Here is a 21,235-nt window from a genome sequence, read left to right on the forward strand (position 1 = left end):
TACAAACCAACCAGTCATTACCGCAGACAATAAACTGGCAGTAACTGCAGCTTATATATGAGCTTATGTGACTCTGGCAAAGCGGGAAACCTTGTGGAGCAGTATTTTCAAAACAAAACGTAAGATTAGCGCAGATGCATGACACAAGCTGATGATGTGTTTCGACTCTCACATTATATGCGTTTCACTCCTTGACCCCTCAAATCTATTGACCAACCTTTGTGAAGTCTGCCACTGTTTTCAACGTGTTTTGATTTTATTCTATTCATCAATCAAACAATTTCATACTTTCATCTCTGTTAAGCACTGCATGTGTTGTTTTAAATGTGCTCTAAACATACAGAATTCACTTTGCTTGACTTGACGTTTGTTCTGATACATCATAGCGCTTCACTTCACCACTCATTCACCTCACATCATTCATCATGCCTTAGACTGGTTGTTTGATTGCCTGACAGTCTGAGACAGTTTCACACCAAGGTTTATTAAATTCATTTCACACATCCAAGTGGCATCCATGATCACCGCTGCTTCCTACACCTCTTTAACACCAAAATTAGCGGATATATGTCGTTTTTTCTTCGACGTCTCAAACGTGCCAGAACCAGAGGTCTCTCAAATCGCTTTCTCGCCAGTGTTGCATCTTGCACGTTACGAAGAAGAAGGGAAAAAAACGCTTTTGCATGTTGTTCCCAGGATGTGAAAAACAATAATTACACAAATGTTCATGGCTATTTATGTGCCGATGCCTGGAAGTTCAATGATTGTCATAACATTGCACCAGAAAAGATGCAGTGTCAGCCAAAAGCTGATGAAAACCTGTCTCCTGTGGAGTAATTTAACCTGGGAGTGAATGCTGATTGTATCCATTCCCATTGCAGACAGAAGCCAGATGTTAGTGGGTTTTTTTACCAGTGAATAGCACCTAAACAGAGACATACACTTGTAGTGACCAGTAACTCTTTCAATGTACCTAAAGCTATGTGAGCAGACTTGGAAAATATGAACCTATAATTTCAGATCCTCTTCCCATAGGTTCAAATTCATTGTGCCTTTTACTTATGGTAAAAAAGTCATATTTTAAGTGCTGTAATGTTTCTCTGTGATTTCAGTGACATCCATCACATTAATGGAGATTGGGATCCTGCCCCATGCTGCCATGCTCCTGCTCCTCAGCCGCGTGCTCTTCCTGGCGGTCACCATGGCCTACTATTACCACCTGGGCCGTAAGCCGAAGAAGATCTGAGCTGCTGTATGTGATACTTCCAGGGAGGGGACAGCCGAGCAAAGATCACAAACGTGTGGGGTCAGAAGGTTGGATTATTGTTTGACTGGGGCTTGGAGCATCTCTTTGCCAGCGGATGCCCCCTGCCCCTTTCTATGGCACATAACCTATTGTGACCCCCGAGTATTCACCAGATGAGCGCAGTCTCACATTCCAGAGTCCACAGCAAGAAAGAGAAACCTCATAGTGAAAGTGAATTACTCTCACTGGACTGTGAGGTCAAGCCCCTCTCGACACACATCCGTTCTTTGTGCAGTGCTGAGTGCTGTTAGCAGTTTATAGTGCATTGCATTCTTGTATTACCTAGTCCTGTGATTTAATATGTACAGTACAGAGTAATTTTAAACATCTGACTGTGTTCTAAATGTACAGCTACTTGATTTCTAGAATGGGTATTTCGTATTTATCTGTTTGGTTAAAAAAAAGGCATCTGGACACGGCTTCTTAATCCCACTCAAGGACCAAGACTTTGTGCTTTAACATGTTTCCTGTTTGCCGTAGATGTTAACACACACTGTATGTATGCTGAAGTGAAGCCTCGATGTGTGCGCTCTCGCATGCGTCCCTGACAAACTCCCCACCGGTCGCGCTAGATGGAAAAGCAGCAGCTGGGATTAGTGTAGGATTCAGGTGCAGTCAGATGATCTAAACGCTTGTTGAGTGACAATGAACCCTTTCTTATACTGCTGAGCACACCATGGAAACTCCCTAAGGTCAGTTTATACCCTCAATCACGCCCATCAGCCGTTCACACTTCAAACTTACCCAAAAGGAAATGCTGAATCAAAACAATGTTTTCAGGGAAATGGTGACTTTTTTTTATTCTTTGAGGTATCAGTCATGAGATTCTACCAAAGTGAACAGGAATAGTTTTGTACAGAATATTTACACGTCGGAGATTAATATATGTAATGTTGATGGAACGCACACGTGAGCCGACTCAAAGACGGGCGGTTCTCTCCTTGTTGTGTGTGCACTGTTCGACAGGACCGAAGCCCAAGTGATCTTACAGAGAGACTTTTACATTCTGACCTTTACTGTAGAGCTAGTGTCACATGTCAGGGTAAACACACCTGAAGTGGTTCCTCCTTAGTGATGTAGCACAGTTTTTACATAAACCATATCCTTAGTCTTGCCTTAAAGCTTCTTAAAAACAGTCATCAACACTGCAACCTACTTTTTGTATATATGTAAATAAAATTATTTACCATTTTGTGGTGTTCTTGTGAACAGAACAGGGAACTTGTTCAGTATTAGTTAAGATTTTCTAAAGTGTTTCGACAACTTGCATGCAATATAATCCAGAAATATTAATAGCTCAGAAAGTGTAGCAAGCTGCCTCCAACAGGAACATAAAGCTGATAATAAAGATGGTAAATGGATGGATTATCCAAAAATGACTTAAATCTTGAAAAGGCAACATTCATTTATCAGGTAGTTAAACTCCCTGTGCTTTAAAATTCAGTTAACACCCGATCAATATGTTTGAAACATTTTCTACCTCTGCCCTTAGGCATGTGATAACCTCGCTCTGGTTTAGCACGCCAGCAATGGTAACTGCGTTTTCTGCAGCTAAAACTCTGCAGCACATAAGGTCAGTCAAAAAGACAGTTGACTCGTGCAGTAAATTGAATTTGAAACATCATTTTGAGTCAAACAAGAAACACTCTGCAGGACGCCTCCAAAGGTGGTCCATATTGTTGCAAATGACCACGTTGAGTTCTGCCCCAGAAGGGAGTGGTCCTGAGGTCACAGTGATTGTGGGTTTGCAGTCGCGAGTCCAGCGCCGAAGGCAGATGTGCTCGTTACTTTGGGTGAGTTTTCAGTTCAGATAGGGAACGTGAAACTTGGGTGAGGTCTTCCTTACTCCTGAAAAGTAGTAATTATCCTTTTTTTCGAGTGTTTAATTAAATGCAGCTCTCCTGAGTGACATTGTATGCCCCAGCCTACTGCTCTGTCCTGACTGGCATGGTAATTATTGAGTTCAAGAGAAATGCTGTTCCATTTCCGTCGATATTGCAGGCCTCAAATCATCAGCCTAGTGAAATGTTCAGAAGTCTGTAGAGCTGGTTATTTTAGGAGGGATGGGCAATGTCGGGGGGGATGTGCGGCAGTAGGGAGGCGAAGAAATGGCTCTTTCATCCTCCGGCTTTTCTGACATAAATTAGTCCAGATATTACATTGGTAAGTTGTGTCCTTTAAATTTTAGAGGAATGGTAAGTTGAGCTTTTCATTCCCTCATGTAGATTAAAAATATATTGTACTGTTGTGACTAGCATACCAGGTCAAACTGTTCCAAGTTGTAGCATTGTGTTTTTATGTAGCCTATATTTGTGCGATACTGTACCTCAGAAATGAATTGTTATGGATTTCCACTATTTAGTTTGAAATAAAAAACATACTTGTTTATTTTGAAGACTTCAAAAGTGGTGCAATCGACTTTGTTCCCTGTTGTCCTGTCTGATGGAAATATGTTATATATAATATATTGTTTTCTGAACTCATTTAAATCACAAGAAATCCAGTTACAAAAACTATTTTCACAATCACAACTTCTTAAAGCAAAATTTTGAATCTTTAAATCACTCTGTGTCCAACCAAACCAATATAAAAGTAAACGCATTCAGTTTAGGAAAAACTGAAAATCCTCTGATTACATTTTTTTTTAAATAGTTGCTGATTAGTTTTCTGCAAGTCAACTAATTAATGAATCAATCAATTCAATGTTTCAGCATCAGAAATATATTTTTTCCTGCTAAATGCTGGAGCCCTCAAGTTCCAATCATGCAAAATGTAATGGTGGTATAAGGCTGTTATTCCTGCTTTAAAGGTTGAGTGTGTAGAATGTAGTGATGGAGTTGCATGTTGCAGCTGAACACCCCTCACCTCACCCTCCTCTTCCAAACATGAAAGAGAACCTGTGGTAGCCTTCAGTTGTCATAAAAACTCAAAAGGTGTTAAGTTTGTCCAGTCTGGGCTACTGTAAAAAACATGGCGGCCTCCATAAACAGGACCTGCTCCAGATGTAAATATAAAGTATATATTATATATAGTATATTATAGTTATATATAAAGGGCTCATTCTAGTTTAAAGAAAACAACAATTTGTACAATTTAGATGAAACACTAGTGAAAACCAATAGGATTATTTTATATTCACTTTCTGCCAATAACTCCTTTTCACATAAATCTTACACACTGAACCTTTAACTGTATTTCAGAATATGACAGCTAGAATGTCTACTGGAATGGTAACATGCTCAACCCAAGCTCTTATAGACATTAAATTTAAAAAAAATTAAAAAAAACAAGGTTAACATACAATTTCAAACAAACCGAAATACCACAGATGCCATGCCTGACATCACAGGAGACAGAAGGTGGAGAACAGCTTTCTACCTCAAAACATCTCTGTAACCCCAGCAGCAGGAGGGCAGTATTTTATTTTATCCACTGATTTGATAGCTGACAGTCTGTAGCAGCTCTGAACAGAATACGCTCTGCTGGAAAGTGGAGAGACTTCCATAAAATGTCCCGTCAAATTCTGCAAAATACGCGACAATTAAAAATGTGCGTCTTTGCTCTAACGTGTCTCAACAAACAAACTTAATAGCTGTGATGTAATGTCACCCTTTGTTTGGTGTTTTCTGTTTGGAGGCTGGTGAACGTGTCACAACACGATCATCTACAGGTTTTTCACCAGGATTCCTTCAGTGAATTTAAATGAATGTACCTGGTGTATCCTGCCACATAGTCTAACTTCACTCTTTCCACACACACACACACACACACACACACACTGGGCACGCGGTGAAAAGGAGGATTGTGTGTCACAGGAAATGTATGTGTGTTTAAGGTTGTTTATAGGCAAAAGGCTCCCACGTGTCTCTGTGTATGCATTCTCCCCATACTTTCCATTTAATATATTGAGTCCTGGCTTATGTCTTCAGGCATGGTGGCACACAGTATTTTAGAATGGTTCACAATGGATCATTTATAATGCTGTGTAAACAATTGGTCCAGTTTAACCAGCAACACCACTTGATTAACATATACGTAAATAAAACATTTGCATAATTTTTCAGCAGACTGGACTGGAAATTTCTGTTTATATTTTTATGTTGTTTCTTATGATCATAACTAATTATTTTGTGAGCTTAAAACTGTTTGTTTTTTTTAAACTTTGGATAATATCACCGTAACCCAAGCATTTGATAAGCAGGCCCCTTTTTAAACAAACATAGATTTTAAAATGGGTCAAGTCCTTGTTTCTGAGCAGAAATGTCATCCCTCCTTAAAGAAAGGAAAAAAGCATGCTGGGGATCCCAATCGCTCTCTTGCTTTTAGGCATCTTAGGAACAAATGCACGCCTACATTAAGAAAGGCTGAATCTGACTATTATTTGTTTCTAATCCTCAAATCGTATTCAGCTCCAGCGAAAGATTCTGGAAGGCAGCAAATTCTGTCAACCACAAGTCTTTCCTTTCCTCCTCTTAACACAGCTGATGGCTGTGCAATATCAGACAATAAACAGACGTGTGCAGCTTTAAATAAACATTTTACATCTGCTGGTGATGTGTTTGATGAAATGTATACAGTAGCCTTTCTTTCTGTCATTAATCCAGACACCCAGTCAACTACAAGCCCTCGTTTTACATTACAACTATTCTCTTCTGCTGAAGTGACCAATGCACTGCAAGTTAAAGATCTAAAGAATTTGGTTGGTCAGGACAAACTTTGTTTATTTTATATTCAGTATGAAGTATTTTTATACTTTTTGGGATGTTAAATATAGTCAGTCAGATATTGCTTCTAAAAATACTTCATAATATAGGTTTTGATTGAATTGCTTACAAATGCTCCTTATGTTACCTTATGGACAGACAGCTGTTTGGGACTATTGAAAATGTCAATTCAGAATTTATATAAAAGGTGTCCCTCAAGGCTCAATGCTGGGGTCTGTTCTGTTCACTCTATGCTGATGATTCTATTTTGTAATGTATTTCAGATCTGATACATTCTGCTGTTAATTCTTTACAGAAGTGCTTTGTTGACTTGGAAGTTGCACTCAAAACTAAATGGAAATATTATATAATTGAATACAAGTCATGGAGTACAAGCATGGTGGAATCTGGATGGATGAGAGCAAACTAAGCAATCCGGAGTAAATCATGTTTCTGATGCATAGTAGAAGGGTGTTTATTGGGACAACCTTCTTGCCAGTACTGGATTATGGTGACATTTTTTGTCGACACGCCTCAGTTATGACTCTGTAGCCCTTGGATACTGTTTATCACGCTACATTAAGATTTATCACCAGTGATAATTATAATTGTGCACTGTATCCCAAGCTTGGGTGGTCCTCTCCCATTGTGAGGCACGACAGACTGGGTTTTATTTATTTATGAGGCCTTGACGGTTTTTTTACACCCATATGTTACTTTCGTTCTGTCTTTTAACTTTGGCTCCTCCCAAACATGCACAAATGATTGGATTATGTTGCAGGACGGTTTTCACTGAACTTTGAGAATCCATTTTTTCTCTTTATGCTCCTGTAACCTGAGCATGTAGACTCTGCAGCCCATGCTCCTGTAACCTGAAATGCTGAACAATCAAAAGCTTGCCTTATTTCTATCCTTAGGGCATCTGAAATGTTTAATTTAACCTTATTTCACTTCCTTCCCCTCTGTGAAAGAGCTGAATCAGTTGTTTTGTCACAATTTTACAAATCTGACTCATTATTTTTTTACTATTTATTGCGATTTGTTTTAATTTATTCCTTCTTTTGTCTCATGTTCCCTTTGGATTTTTTGTTCATTTGTTTCATCTTGGCATAAATTAGGTCTCTACCTCAATGTCTCTCCGAGTTAAAATAAAGGTTGAATATAAGAAAATCTCTGTCTAATGTTTGACATGTGCTGAGTATATAGTCTAACCACATAAAGGTTCTTTCTAACATTTCTATAACAAGGACTGAAATTACTACTGTTGACTACCACAGGCTGCCACTATTTCTACAGCACTATACCAAGACTCATAGTATGGCTATGATGTAATCAAGTAGTTCAGATTAGACGCCACTAAAGAATATAAAGCAATGTCTGGAAGAGGTTGCTCATTGTCTGCTGAAGATTTTGCACACCACAATGTCAGATTTTTACTGACGAGAAGGAAACAGACAATGAAGTAATGATGTGTCATCACATACGCCTGGGTGTTGTGGGAAAGGAAGTATTCAGGTCTTTTATGTAAGTACAAGTACTAACACTTCCCAGGAAATAAGTATTAAATAAGTATCAGAAAACTTTATTTCAAGTATATACAAAATTATTAGATCACTGTTGGTTATGCAATAAGGCAAAATAAAGAGCTCAGTGTTGTGGTTGGTGGGGCTTTTTTGTTTAACCATATAGGACAATTCATTCTGGATTCATCTCCTAAATTAATTTGCTTGCAAAAACTCAGAAAGGAGATGGCCATCTCAATTACCCTGAGCCCAAAGTGACACATTTACATTGCTTGTTTTGACTCAGAATAATTAGAAATAGATAAAAGGAATTCAAAATAGAATTTAAAATAATTAAGAATAGAAAATTGAATCCAAATACTATAAAGTAAAGCAAAAAACTGGATCTATGAAAACACCATCAAAGTGAATGAATTGATTAAGCGACTTATACCATTGCTGTTGCACTGATTGTTTTAATATGCATCAAGCATTATACTAGCATTACTACTACTACTACTAATAATAATAATATATAGATATAAAGGCAATAGACAGCACACGATAAAGGTTTTCTATAGAGATGTGTCTTAAGAAGTGAGATAATCACTCTATATATGTTGTATGCACACATCTTCACTTTGAAATAACTTGAGGTGTCAATAATGGTGGAGCAGAAATGAAATACCATCTGAAGAATAAAGTGTGAGTGTAACGTGTCATTAATGGAAAATACAGTAGATGCAGTATAGAGTGCAGTAATACAGTAGAGTACAAGTACACTTAGGATATTAAGTGTACTTTTACATCTTAGTTAGACTTGCTCCACTGGTGTTGGACAGGAGAGGGTTAAACACACACACACAGACACACACACACGCACCCACGCCCGTCCTGGAGCTCCCTCTCACACACACACACGCGGGGCAGTCACAGTGTGGACAGCTCAGGAGACGGTCGACCCTCAGACAACTGTTACCCCCTCCACTGAAGTCCCGGTAAGTTTTTTTCCTCATATTTCCACCAAGTTAGCTGCCATTTTATTTGTCTTTTAGAAAACTTCCTCTAGCCGCGGAACAACAGTTGGTGAACAAACCCACTTTCTGCCATGTTACAGCGGTTTATAGCTGGGTAGGGTTACGGTTAATGTCGGCGTGTCGTTAGCTAACGTGGTTAGGGTTACTAAACTGAAGTGTTAAAACCACTTACTGTGTATTCAAGGTTAACACGTAGAATGTGTTTGACCGTAGCGTCTGTCACTGGGGCTGTACCGTCACGTTCTCTGCCTCCTCTTCGCTTTCTGACACTTTGTGCGTACAACACATTTCCACGTAAGCTTTAAACCGTTGGTCAGGTGCCCGGCTCCACGCTGTAAATACTGCGAGTACTCCCCCGTGTAGAGTAACCAGTACAATGTCCCTCCACGGTGCACCTCCAATGGAAACGATGGGGACAGATTGGGTCTTTTAAGCCCTTTTAAAACTCACCTCTACAAGGTCTTACTCAAAAGACTGTTAGATTTAAATAAAACATCCATGTAAACTAGTTTGATAACAACTTAAATCCAGTTTACAGTGCGTTTTACACTCAGGGTTTTGTCCCCCATCACTTAAAGATCCTTTAAACGTCCAGTAGGAACAGGAGGAATCAGTACAACAAGTAGAAACCAGTGTTCATATCAGGGACCTGGGGATATTCTAAAAGAGCCGAACCTGAAGGACCTCCAGGATCAGCCTGACTCATTGCTCCCAGACCGAGAAGTGGTGGAATGTCATTATTTCACTTCTTAGGAATAACAGTCCTCTCGTCAGTGTGTCAGGAGAACAGTCATCATCACAGCATCCAATGGTTCAACTTGGTGTGGGAACTTTTAAAAGTCCCCCAGTCCCTATGAGACTTTTTACCCTCAGTGACGAAGCCAATGGGTTTGAGAGCAAATGCAAAAACACTGTGTGTGTTGTTTGCTTAAATAACAATAGAATCAACACCCCTAATGTGGATGAAATTTGATGATGCTGCAAAACAATTTGAAAGTGCGATTGTTTGCAGATAAACGTTACAAAGAATTTGGCACAGATGTCTCATGGTTCCTTGTAGTGATGGGGCAGAGACTTATCTTTGACAGGTCATCATATGTCTCTATGGTGAGCTGTACTAGGGTTTGTCTGTGGCAAAACTATATAGAAGCTATGTGGAAGGCACATATTCAATGAAGGCATCGAGTCCGCAGTACTTTTTAATCCTTCTTGCATCAGCTTAATTTTTTGGTAGTATTATAGTTTACAAGGAGAAGCAACTCTTAGTCACTTAAAGCTTTCATAACCTTGACTTGGAAAAAAATATGTCCGTAGAAAAGTGAGCTTTTGGGTTAGACACAGGGTTCCACTTGGTCTCCATCAGCATTCAGCTGGCCATGTATTCAGCAGCTGCTTGTCGTGACTATGCACTGCAGTATATCACTGGATAACATAGTCTTTAACAGCTCATACAACCACATGCTGTCTTTTGGAAAGCTGTCGTAGAGCGTTGTGAGCTGACAATTTATTATAAAATATATACTTTGACTTTTGGGAACATTGGTTCGCTTCTGGTAACTTGTAAGGCATCATTCTTTTCTGTAAATGATATAAATAATTAAACAGATGAGCACTGATATTCAGGTTAAAGGCCACATGGGCTCTGTTTTACCATGCTACAGATGCTTCATCATTTCCACTGGGTGTTGGAAAGTTCGCGGGCACTGAACTCCAGTGGGGGGATTTCCCCCCTCTATGTCATATGGCATTAGAGTACCATTGATGGGAAATCCCGTTCATCCCACAGAATTCGTTGAAGCTTAAACTCTTGAAGGATTGTCTAGACCACAGCTTTCGCATGACCCAAATGATTGAAAACATTTATACAGATAAACAATAATCAGATAATAAAAAAAGAAAATCATTGCTTCCAGCTTTAGTCCTCTGGGAGGAAAGCGGTAAAGCTGAATTAACACAAGTAGCTGTTTGTAGAAATGTCTGGTGAAACTCTTTCCTCACCATTTCTGTTTAGTCACAAACACAGCTGTAGACTACATCCTCTCTGAACAGATGGATGAATGACACCGTAGCAGATGTTTAAAGCAGGTTGCTGACATGGTATTAAGGGTTTAGTACCAAGACGATGCCGGCAGGATCATGCCAGCACGACGACCTCACAGATGTGACAGTGAATTGTATATGATCGGAGGTTGTACTTGGAGGTTGGCACATGGCCTGGCGTTTTTCCTGTACAACAGGGCTGTAGTTGATCCATGCTGCGTCCATTACAGACACAGTCGGTGCTGTCACCCACTCATGCTGTCTTCACAATCATATCTGTGCCCCGCACTTCTGAACTTGCTCTTTTTACAGCGAAGAAACACAGATTTCAATGGAACACCTCAGTATAAGAGGTGTTTAATAGTGTAATGGTGATCACACCTTTGCCAAACTACAGGGAGGGAGATTGGGGCCGATGAAGGGGGGAAAAAACATGGCCGCGTGAGGTCACAGAGTTTGGAAAGTTCAGATGACTCATTTGCTCAAGCCTCCTCTAACCTTTCTTCTCTTGCCCCAGTCCAAATAAACTGCATTGTCTCTAATACCACTGTAGCTCTTCTCCAAGGTAACACTGTGCCTTGGAAGTGCCGTTTGGCTCGGATTTGAATTTCCATCGCACTTTCCCGTCTTTATTTGCACTTTGGAAGAGATTTGTCTTTCACTTTCAGGGAGCCCTGTGCATTTAGGTTTTTCTTGGTAGACAGAGGAAGAAATTAATCTTTAAAGCTGCAGTTTATCTGCATGGAAGTTCTGCAAAAATCATTTGGCTGTATTTATGGTTTGGCTTGGCTCTGCTCTCAACCTCAGTATGTAGTTAGCTGCTTCAGAATCAATTGGGCTGGGCCTGTTCGCCTATTTAATTTGTCTTTCGAAAAATATAATAAGTAGCACTAAAGCATTTTAGGAGTTGTTCTCACATGGTCAGGGCTCAGTCAACAAACAATGGTAGTCATAACTAAGCCTTTTTTTAATCTCCACTGCTGTTCGCTATCTAGACATAAAGGCCAACAATCTCCTTTTAGGATTATCTACTTTGCAGGGGTATGTGCTGTGTGGTTTGGGCTTTGTGCTGTTTTCGGGTATGAAAACATGAATTTTATAGTGGTATTTAGGTTATTGAGTGAATTTAACAGCCATCATCTGTCTTTTAATAGCATCTACAGATACTGTGTCGTCCACATAAAGATTAAACCCAGCCAAGTCTTTTGGATGGGAAAGATGTACAGTATTTATTTGTTCATATATTGGTTGCACTAAAATAACTAATGGTGTTGTGATGTGACTTTGTGAATCCTGATGTCATTATAAGCTCTTTTTGTGACAGATGCAGAAATGGAAAAAACTAAAAGAAAACATATTTCTCCTGGCGAAAAAAACACAGACGTAGATGTCTCGACAGTTTGTGGTGATAAGATCTGATAACTGCGTCAGGGTGCCGTCAACAAAATCACTTGATCTACGCAGCAGAGTAAATACATCACTTCCTGCCTCTGTCTTCTGCACCTGGCTCCTCCACCTCTCGCCTGAATAGTGCGGAGGATTTGTTGCTATTGTGAACACATCTGTGCAGAGAACCTCCCGCTGCATTGTGCATTTGTGAAAGATGTTTGGTTAGCACTGCTAGGTCTAATTACAAGTTTGCTTGCACCACATTAACGGCATTCCCCGGGTGTCTGCATCACCCAATATTACTTTGAATACCATGTTTTCGCTCAACAGATAGTCGATGGAAACTTTATCGCCACCTACTGGCCCCGGCATGCTTATTTGAGCTTTTGTTGTCGTTTTGTGATATATTGTAAAATCAAGGGGAACGTTTCTATTAAGAAAATATCCGCAGTAGTGTAGACCAGGCCTAAATTAGAGAAAGAGTATTTGAAGTTTGTATTGTTAATAATATAATTAAGTAATTGTAACATGGATACAACAATAAAGTAAAGTTGTTAATTAAGTATCAAGTAAACATGACAGCACATTTACATGTCTGTTGTCTTTTTTTAATACCTTTTAAATAACCTTTTTTGGTCATTAAAGTGAGAGTCATTTATTTCCTGTTGTGATGATGCTCTTATCGAAAAGGAGAAGGAAACCAGGATGTTAATGCTTCACTTTTCACTTGCATGTAAACACAGACATTCTGCTAATGAGAGGGATATTTAAGTCTTGCGGTTATAAATGAGAGGTGTTATTTTGTGATATTTGACTGTTTCCAAGGTGACTCAAAAGTTATTTACTGATAATACAACATACAAGTCCTTGTTGAAAGAAGTACACTGACAAGTGACTCATTTTCTACTCATGAAACATTACTTTACATAACTTTTCTTAACCAGCCAGTTCTTGCTCTGCCTTATTAACACAGCATTTGTTTTCAGTGCCATGTGTGTATCTAATCTACATATATACACGAAATCTACAGTTTTGAAAAAGTAGTTCCTCTGTGATCTTTCAAAATATAGGAGTTTTTGAAGGACTGTAAGAAACACATGATAGGCTTTGGGACAAACCTGCAGCTGAGATATTCCAAGAGACAGAGAGAGCTTGTCATCTGTTTCACAGGGAGTTGTCTTCATGGGATATTTACAGACTCCTGAAACAACCACAATGGCTGGTTATATTTTCAGTTCTTCTCTGAAGGAAAAACGTCTGGTTGTGGTAAATATTTTCTCTGGACTTATGGACCATGTTGCCAGAGAGTTTTCACAACGTCCTTCTATTGTACTGCAGTGTGGTGTGGTGCTTGCCTGGCCTGCAGGTGTTTTCTCTAAGGAAAGTGTTATTCACTGAATGCAGCCATATGAGTACACACACACACACACACACACACACACACACACACAGAGTTAAGCAAAGAAATCATAGCAATGAAGCCGATTTAACCAACTTAAAATGACAGACAGCAACTGACACAGTATTTCCCAGTATTATTTTGTCTGTTATGCGGCCATTTTGTTGTTGCTTTATTTTTGTCTTTATCCTTTTTTTAAGCGTTTATTAACTTTGTTAAGTACACAAGTACAGACGTTTGTTAAGCTTTACAAATATAGCTGATTAAAATATAATAATTATAATTGTTATATGAAATCAGACCTGTTGAATATAGCTGGAATATGGTCATAAATAGCTACACTTTTTGTATATTTGGTTTGAAGTATTTAATAAACGGACTGTAAAAAAGACATGTGTCTCTAACCTAGCCTGTGGCTGCTATAGTTGCCTAGTTTCCCCTCTTCTTGTGATGACAATAGCACACCTAACCACATCTGTTGTCATGGACCCCAAACAGTCATCATGACTAAACCACTAGCCACTTTGTGGTGGTCTTCCCTCCAATCTGTCTCATTTGGGTGGTTCCTCTGGTTTGTCAAGAATAAAAAGAGCAAATGTGCCTTCAAAACCCTACAATACAATACAAAAAAATAATTCTACGACAACAAGCCAATATTTGTTTTTCAAACATAGAGCAGTTTGGGATTTGTAAGACTGGAGAAATGTGCCCTAATTCTGTTTTGTGTCGTTGTCCATCTTGTGACTTTCTTCTCTTTCATATTACTTATTTCTATCTGATGTTTAACCTTCACAATTTGTTTACTTCTGTCCTCCAGAATCACAACCATGGGGAAAGGATGCATCACAGTCACCAAGTATTTTCTGTTCCTCTTCAACCTCCTCTTCTTTGTAAGTAAACTAATTTCTTCATCCCTGTTTAGTTGCCATCCTGCAATAACTCCACATAGCATTACTCCCACTTCCTCAGCAGCTTTGTTTACTAACAATAAAAAGACAATGTAGTACACAATGTATTTCATATACTGTAGAGTATATACTCTACAGTATATACAATACATCCCTTGGTGCATATATATACTGTATGTTCATATATGTCGGGTTTGTTGATCAACTTCCCAGCAATGTAACTAGTTAGCCACTTCCTGTGAAGCTCAGCTGTGTACTCTGTTACATGTGCTGCAGAAACCACAATATCTGTGATCAGCCATCTGATATATAGGTCAACATTCATGACACGTTGAGATCTGTGTGTGGTTTTTCAGGTTTTTATTTGACTTTGTCTTCATTCAAATATCACCAGAGATTAGTTGAGATACATAGGGAAATGTTGCTGCAGCTCTGCCTGGGGCGAGTTCCTCATCACAACCTGGTCTAAACAGCTGCAGGTGGTTTGTTTCCTCCTCTTTACATCAGCCACAACATAAAGTCCAGGGATTGATAAAACCCCAGACTCCTAAACGTGACTGCGAGGATGTCCAGACCTTTCCAATGAGTGTGCGGCTGTAAACCTGACGCAGACCTTTTGATGTGAACGCTCAACTGGTGTCTAAGAGGAAGCATGTGTGTCTGTGTCAGTGTTTGTCCATGTGGACACATTAGACTAGGGGAGGCTCAGGGGAAGCCAGGAAGTGGTGGGCTAATGATGGCTGCCGGGAGCTCAACAGGCCCTGTAAATGAGCAGCTCTTAACCAGGGCTCTAATTACTGTTGTAGATTAGGGGCAGGGGCAGCGAAACAAGCGGGAAGCTGGTGAATCAACAAAGCCTCTCATCTATGAATTTCGCTCCCTCTACAGTGCCCCACAACTTCCACACAAGCACCCTCTCCATTATGTAAAAGTCCTGCACTTCATTACCTCATTACAATAGCACAAATGGTAGAGCTGATCATTTTGAGACGCTAGTGACAAAATGTCCCAGTCTAGAAATCATGATTCTTCTCATTTCAAATAGTCTTGACCCGGTTATCCTCACTCAGCACTACCCAGTGTTAAATTTGATAAAAGCCAGCAAAAGTGGAGATGAGAGAAAGTTGGGCTGTTGAAGGCTGGGGAGATCTGCCCGTTGTGATATTATCCACATCCTCTTTCCATCAGTATCTGCTGTGAAAGAGGAAGCGACAGGAAGACAAAAAGACAGAGAGAGGAGTTAAGATCTGATTAATCCCAGATGTGACAGACTGAAGAAGCAGAAATATGCCTCAGTGTTTCAGACATCCAGCACAGATTTAGTGTTTTACTCACGTGAGATATGGTGCCTGATTTTTGTTTTTTTCATCCTCCACAGATATTCGGAGCCCTGATCATGGGCTTTGGACTCTGGGTTCTCTTTGATAATCAGAGCTTCATTTCGGTTCTGCGTAAGTGTTTGTAACACTCACTGACACACACACACACACACACACACACACACACACACACACACACACACGCGCGCGCTGTCCTGCTGCCACGTCCTTTACTGATAACACTCACGTCAACAGACATTCAGCACTTTTGACCCAGCGACTCCCAGCTCAGTGGAAGTGAAAATAGAGATTGCAGAATGTGCTTGTCAAATCCTAAAAGCCCAGACCTACTTTGTGCAGTCTATGTGATTTGTATCCCCTAGGACTAATTCCAAAGAAAAGGATGTTTCCAACAAACCAAAAATATGACTCACATAGAAACTGGATGACTCTCTCAGCCACTCAGCCCTGTGGACACACACACACATACTGTATATTGAGATCCATGGGAATAGATTTGTCAGGGGAGTAGAGGGTTTATCGATTATCAAGGCGATCAAGCTGTTTCAGCTTATGCTGGAGAACAGCAGGTTTATTTCCCCACACTTTCCACAGAGTCATACTTTGAGCATGCGTGTTCTCTCCGTTCCCCAGATGGTGGAGACGCACAGATAGAATCTCCCACCCTCACAGATGTTGCCACAGATCTATTTGTAGTCACGGTTTTGTAAGAGAGACAGCAAGACTCTCAATCTCCTGCTGAAAGAGGCAAAGGTATCAGTTTTGTTATAGACACCAATGTGTCTCTCTGATGTTATTTATTGTGAAGAGAAAATGTTATGAAACCCAGTTCCAGCCCTGCCTGAAAAGAACAGGGAACCAAGGATGGAAACTCTTAGTTGCCATAAATCTTGTTATGAATGCTTTCAGTGTATTCTTCCCAGATGGAGCTTTGCTGAGGCGAGTGCAGAAGTTTTCTCCCAGTTGCTAAAGAAGAATTCCTACGGTTTATTATCTCACAACTTCTTACTTGTTGGAAGTCAATTTATACTTTTTTGTCTGTCCTATAGGAGATGAACTTAATGAAGTGGATCACGAAGCTAGTAGTACGAAGTTTGTTAACACATTCAGATCCGCCTCATATTTGGTTATTACCTGCATCACTGTGGAAAGGAGAGTGAGAGTTACTGCTCTTAAGTAGACATTATCTGAACAAAAATGTATTGTGCTTTTTCTGAAATCAATAGTTGATTAAATAACGTTAATTAGTAACTAGCAAATCAATATAAAGCTTTATTTACATAGCATATGTAATTCTAGGTGCATGGATGCATAGTTTGCTGCACAAAGCATGAGATAACATGGAAGTTGTAACCATATAAACTATGTGGAAAGTGTAAATATAAACATTAGACACAGATTAAAACCAACACACATATTGAAAGTAGGAACAAAATATGATTAAATAAAATAATAATTGGACTCATGAAATAAAAAGAGAAATAAAAGGAATACAAATTAAATAAATGGGTTAATTAAAACCAGCTAACCAGACTAGTGAAAGGTGCCTCTATAAAGTAATGTTTTCAGTTTTTAGAAGATGATAGCATTGGCACCTCTTAATATGGTAGCATATTCCAGTGGCTTACAGCATAAAAGGCTAGTTTTCTTTGTTACCGTGAACCTAATATATTTGATTTTGGATTGTTGATCAGAAAAAAATTAAAACAGAATCTGAACACATTATTTTGATCTCTGGGATAACATGATGTCCGTAATGTGTTTTTTTTTTTATAAGAAAGCCCCATTTGTGAGGGCCAGGCACTACTAAAGAAATCTATATTTAGGCTGAAGCTTTGTGCTGCTTTGACTAATGAGTCGTGAAGAGGCTGCAGTTATGACGAAGACCCTACAGATCGGACCTTGTGTCCTTAATACTCCAGAGACCTATTTTCTTATTTCAGCTCTCGAGGTCACTGTCGAGGGAGGAATCACTCCAAGGTTATCACTGAGCTGAGTTTGCTTATCTCCAGCCATGCGTTCAGAATGTAAAGACAGTAGAGTATCCATCATCCCAGCCTGCCCTAGTCCTATTGTTACAATAATCCAGCTGTCCTTCCAGAGATAGCAGAGAACCTGCATCATTGCTACCCTGAGGATATCCCTTCCTGCTGGATGTGGGACATGATGACCTTCTCTCCTCCACGTCTTTTTGTTCCCTGTACTCAGGATGGGTTCGATCTCAGCTCCTCCCCGTCTCCATGGATTTATATTCTCACTGGAAATCTCTTACCACTCTGTAAAGGAACAAAAAACAAAGCAGCACACAACTATGTTTATTGACTCAGGGCGCTCCTCAGAAGTTGTACCATTGCCTGGCCATAAACAGGATCTCTGTGTTTTCAGTTTCCATTCTTTATGAGTGATATTAATAGAGGCCTCTGCAGCTGTCCCACTGTCCCACATCCCAAGCAGGGGAACTTTGGGGAATGTCTTGGTTTCATGTCCCCTGTTTTTAATTTAAAAGGCCATCTGCCCCTAAATATACGCCCCTCGATATCAATACAGTGGTGTGTTAATAGTTTACCCCAGTTATATAAAGTCCTGAGTTGATCTTGTTGGCACTTACCAAAAGTCAGCCTTGGAAAGTAGGTCTGTGAGCTGGATAGTTTCCCGAAGCACAGTTTGGAAATATGCTGCAGAGTAATTCAAAAACTTTCCATAGACATGAACAGAGAGGGTTTTTTTTCAGATTCAACACAGAGCTATTCTTTTTTATGTTTACTTTTTAAATCAGAACAACCGTGACTTTTCTCCAGCTTTTTGTGCGTCTTTGGTCACGTTTACTAAACAACAGCCGTCGCTCCCCCCACGGCAGCTTTCTTGAAGGGCTCCATAATTCTTGCCTCTTTAAATGGAAAGTTCCATGGAAACCACCCAAGGATCTATTTTAGAAAATCTAGCAAAGACCTACATGGACACGTGCCATAGTACATGACAGAACAGCACAGTAACCGGGCGACCACATGCTGAGTGTGTGTTTTAGTGTGACCACAGAAGAATACAGATGTTAGCTTTAACAGCTGGACACTTGTCAAGTACAGTATCTGTTGCTCTGTAACTCAAATACACCTGAGAGGAAACACCCTTTAGAGTTTTACAAGACTTTCCTTTAAAGAGTGTAGGATAGAAACAACATGTCGGACAACAAGTCCTGTTAATAGTGTTTTCCTGTTGCTATATGATCTTAAAGGAAATAGCCAATCTACAGAATTCATGCATTGCTATGACGCTCCAAGAATATTTGAAATCATCTCAGATGGAAACTTGAGAAGTGGTGGCAGCAGATAATGGCTTTTAGGTTGCATTAGTGTTGCATTCCGTTCTCTGTTATTCCAGACTGAATGTTTTTACTGGAACAAGTGTTCACAGAGTTACAGGGAATCCACACAGAAACATCCATCTCAATTTTAGTTCCCACAATTAATCGCCATAGAATACTGCCTTTTGATTGAATGTTCTACAAGCGCAGTGAAATAGCTTTTTGGTTTTCACCAACTATTAAGACTAATAACTACAAAGAAAATCAGAAAGAGCAATTAGCATGCAGTACCATTTCAGAGCAGAGTCCGTTTGAAATATGAATGGATATGAACGCTGCCATGCAATGTGATAAGAGCTACCTAAAATGACAGAAATGATATAAAATGCATTTCGTGAGAGGCATAACTTCACTCTCACTGTCACGTCTTTCACCTTTATCTACAGTTTATGGTTCAGCACTGACATGTGTCACTTTTTTCTCCTTTATTCTCAAATATAGTTGTGTTATTTATGGCACCAAACAACCATAACTGTCTCTTGCAAAGGTTTGGTCTGGTAATCCTCGACACAACATTTCATGCCCCCCCCTCCCCCAATTTCTGGTAATTAGTTTTTCAAGGAACTGTAGACAATTGCACACACACCACCTGCTTTTGCAGACACTGCCTGTGTGGGTGTGTAAGAGAGAGACTGAAATAACATGCTTCAACAGTGCTGGATATAGAACCTACTGTATGCTTGTCTTCCTCCCTTTAAATAATACCCTGCAGCCACATAAACACTCTGCATATGTTGACCCACGTACTTTTAGCTTCCAATTATTCTCAAACCACCACGGCTCTGGTAAAACATGTAGACGCAGCCTTGTACATGCATGTAATGACATCTTTTTACAAGCTTTGATGCAAGTTTACATCAAGAACATCGTCAGAGATGTTTCAGGACACCACATCTGTGCACCAAGTATATTCATCAAATATGTGTTTTGCGTCGAGTTACAGCTACGACTACTTCTTTTTAGCAGTTAATCTGCAGCTTATTTTCCTGATTAGAAAATCAAACACATGGTTCATAAAATGTAAATGTCGATTATAATTTCCCAGGGTCCAAAGTCATGTCTTAAAACATCGATCACAGTCCTAACAGTCCAAAACCAGATATGACGTTTTCAATATTAAACAGAGAAAACCAGCAAATCTTGTCAACGTGTTAATTTTTGAATAGATGGAGGAAGTTAGACATGTTGTCTGTCTTTTTTACAGTCTATGATATAGATCTACTAAACAATGATTTCCATTATCATTACGTTGAAGTCGTGTAAGCAAGTGCAATTCTGATCACTATCAGCACAGACTTTGTAGCAAATCATACTTAACACTGTCTGTGAAAATTAATGTTAGAATATTTTAAACAACACCTTTCCTAATTAGGCCTACACTGCATAAAACTTTTTTGATGAATAGTATAATTAGGTAAAAGTCATGGTTTGAACTGGTTCCTTCATCCATAGATTTCATGTTAAAATATGTAACTGACATATAAGCAGAAGCAACACTACATAATTTTCACAGGGCGGTGGTGAAGGAGCTTCTGTGTCTGTCCGCTTCTCCACTGAAGAGACGATACTGAGTTTTCCGACAGCGCTGGCTGGTTTGTTTGGCCCAGGAATCTTTAGAAGCTGAAGCCATTTCACAGTTCTCAGATTCTGGCTCCATACACACACTGAGCACTGACACTCTGGAGCTCCTCCAGCCCAGATAACACAGTCACATAATGGCTCCAGTTTATCTCCTCTCCAACCTTCCAAACTCCCTTCTCAGCGCCAGCCCCTCCTTCTGGATCTCTCCTGCTCTACATACCAAAGAGGGAACTCAATTAATCTTGCCACACATTTACTTGTCTTGGTCCAACTCTCATTGGTGGCCTATTAAATCATTTTTGTGGGAGAAAAGCAGCAGAAAATTCTGAAATCAGAGGAGTAGAAGGTTTGTTACGTGAAGCATTTTTGGCTCACTGTATCCATCTGCATCACAATGGTTTTTCAAGTGAACGAGTCCTTCCTCTGAGCTGCATTAGTTTGCAAACACGCTGTGGTTAAAGCAAGAAATCAAGATGAGAGATCGGGATCCTGTTGCTCATATTTTATCATGAAAAAACATGAGTTACTTATTTTTAAGCTGACTGATTGTTTTTGAAAAGATGTTGAGTTTAACTGAATTTAACTTTCAAACTTTTGCTATAAAACTGTTGCAGCCGATGTGCAGTATGTATTTGCAGTTGACGTTAAATTCTCCCTGTGTTTTCACCA

The 21,235-nt window shown here is 39.6% G+C and overlaps 2 protein-coding genes across 4 annotated transcripts in view; both read left to right on the forward strand.

The window, feature by feature from the left end:
* Window positions 1-3,711, forward strand: part of tp53i11b (tumor protein p53 inducible protein 11b) — a 39,409-nt gene extending 35,698 nt beyond the window's left edge. For both annotated transcript variants that reach the window (XM_035156953.2, XM_035156952.2), the window contains exon 8: window positions 1,113-3,711. In XM_035156953.2, the coding sequence (XP_035012844.1) occupies window positions 1,113-1,246 (134 nt within the window). In that variant the 3' untranslated portion in view covers window positions 1,247-3,711. The remainder of the gene's footprint in view (window positions 1-1,112) is intronic.
* Window positions 3,712-8,373: 4,662 nt separating this feature from the next.
* cd82b (CD82 molecule b) overlaps window positions 8,374-21,235 on the forward strand; it is a 31,462-nt gene continuing 18,600 nt past the window's right edge. For both annotated transcript variants that reach the window (XR_007032714.1, XM_035157055.2), the window contains exons 1-3: window positions 8,374-8,509; window positions 14,194-14,266; window positions 15,663-15,735. Coding sequence is in view for 1 of the 2 variants with exons in the window: in XM_035157055.2 (XP_035012946.1) it covers window positions 14,204-14,266; window positions 15,663-15,735 (136 nt within the window). In the remaining variant the exon portion in view is untranslated. The remainder of the gene's footprint in view (window positions 8,510-14,193; window positions 14,267-15,662; window positions 15,736-21,235) is intronic.

This window comes from Hippoglossus stenolepis, chromosome 5 (genome assembly GCF_022539355.2).
Source record: "Hippoglossus stenolepis isolate QCI-W04-F060 chromosome 5, HSTE1.2, whole genome shotgun sequence".
Lineage (NCBI taxonomy): Eukaryota > Metazoa > Chordata > Actinopteri > Pleuronectiformes > Pleuronectidae > Hippoglossus > Hippoglossus stenolepis.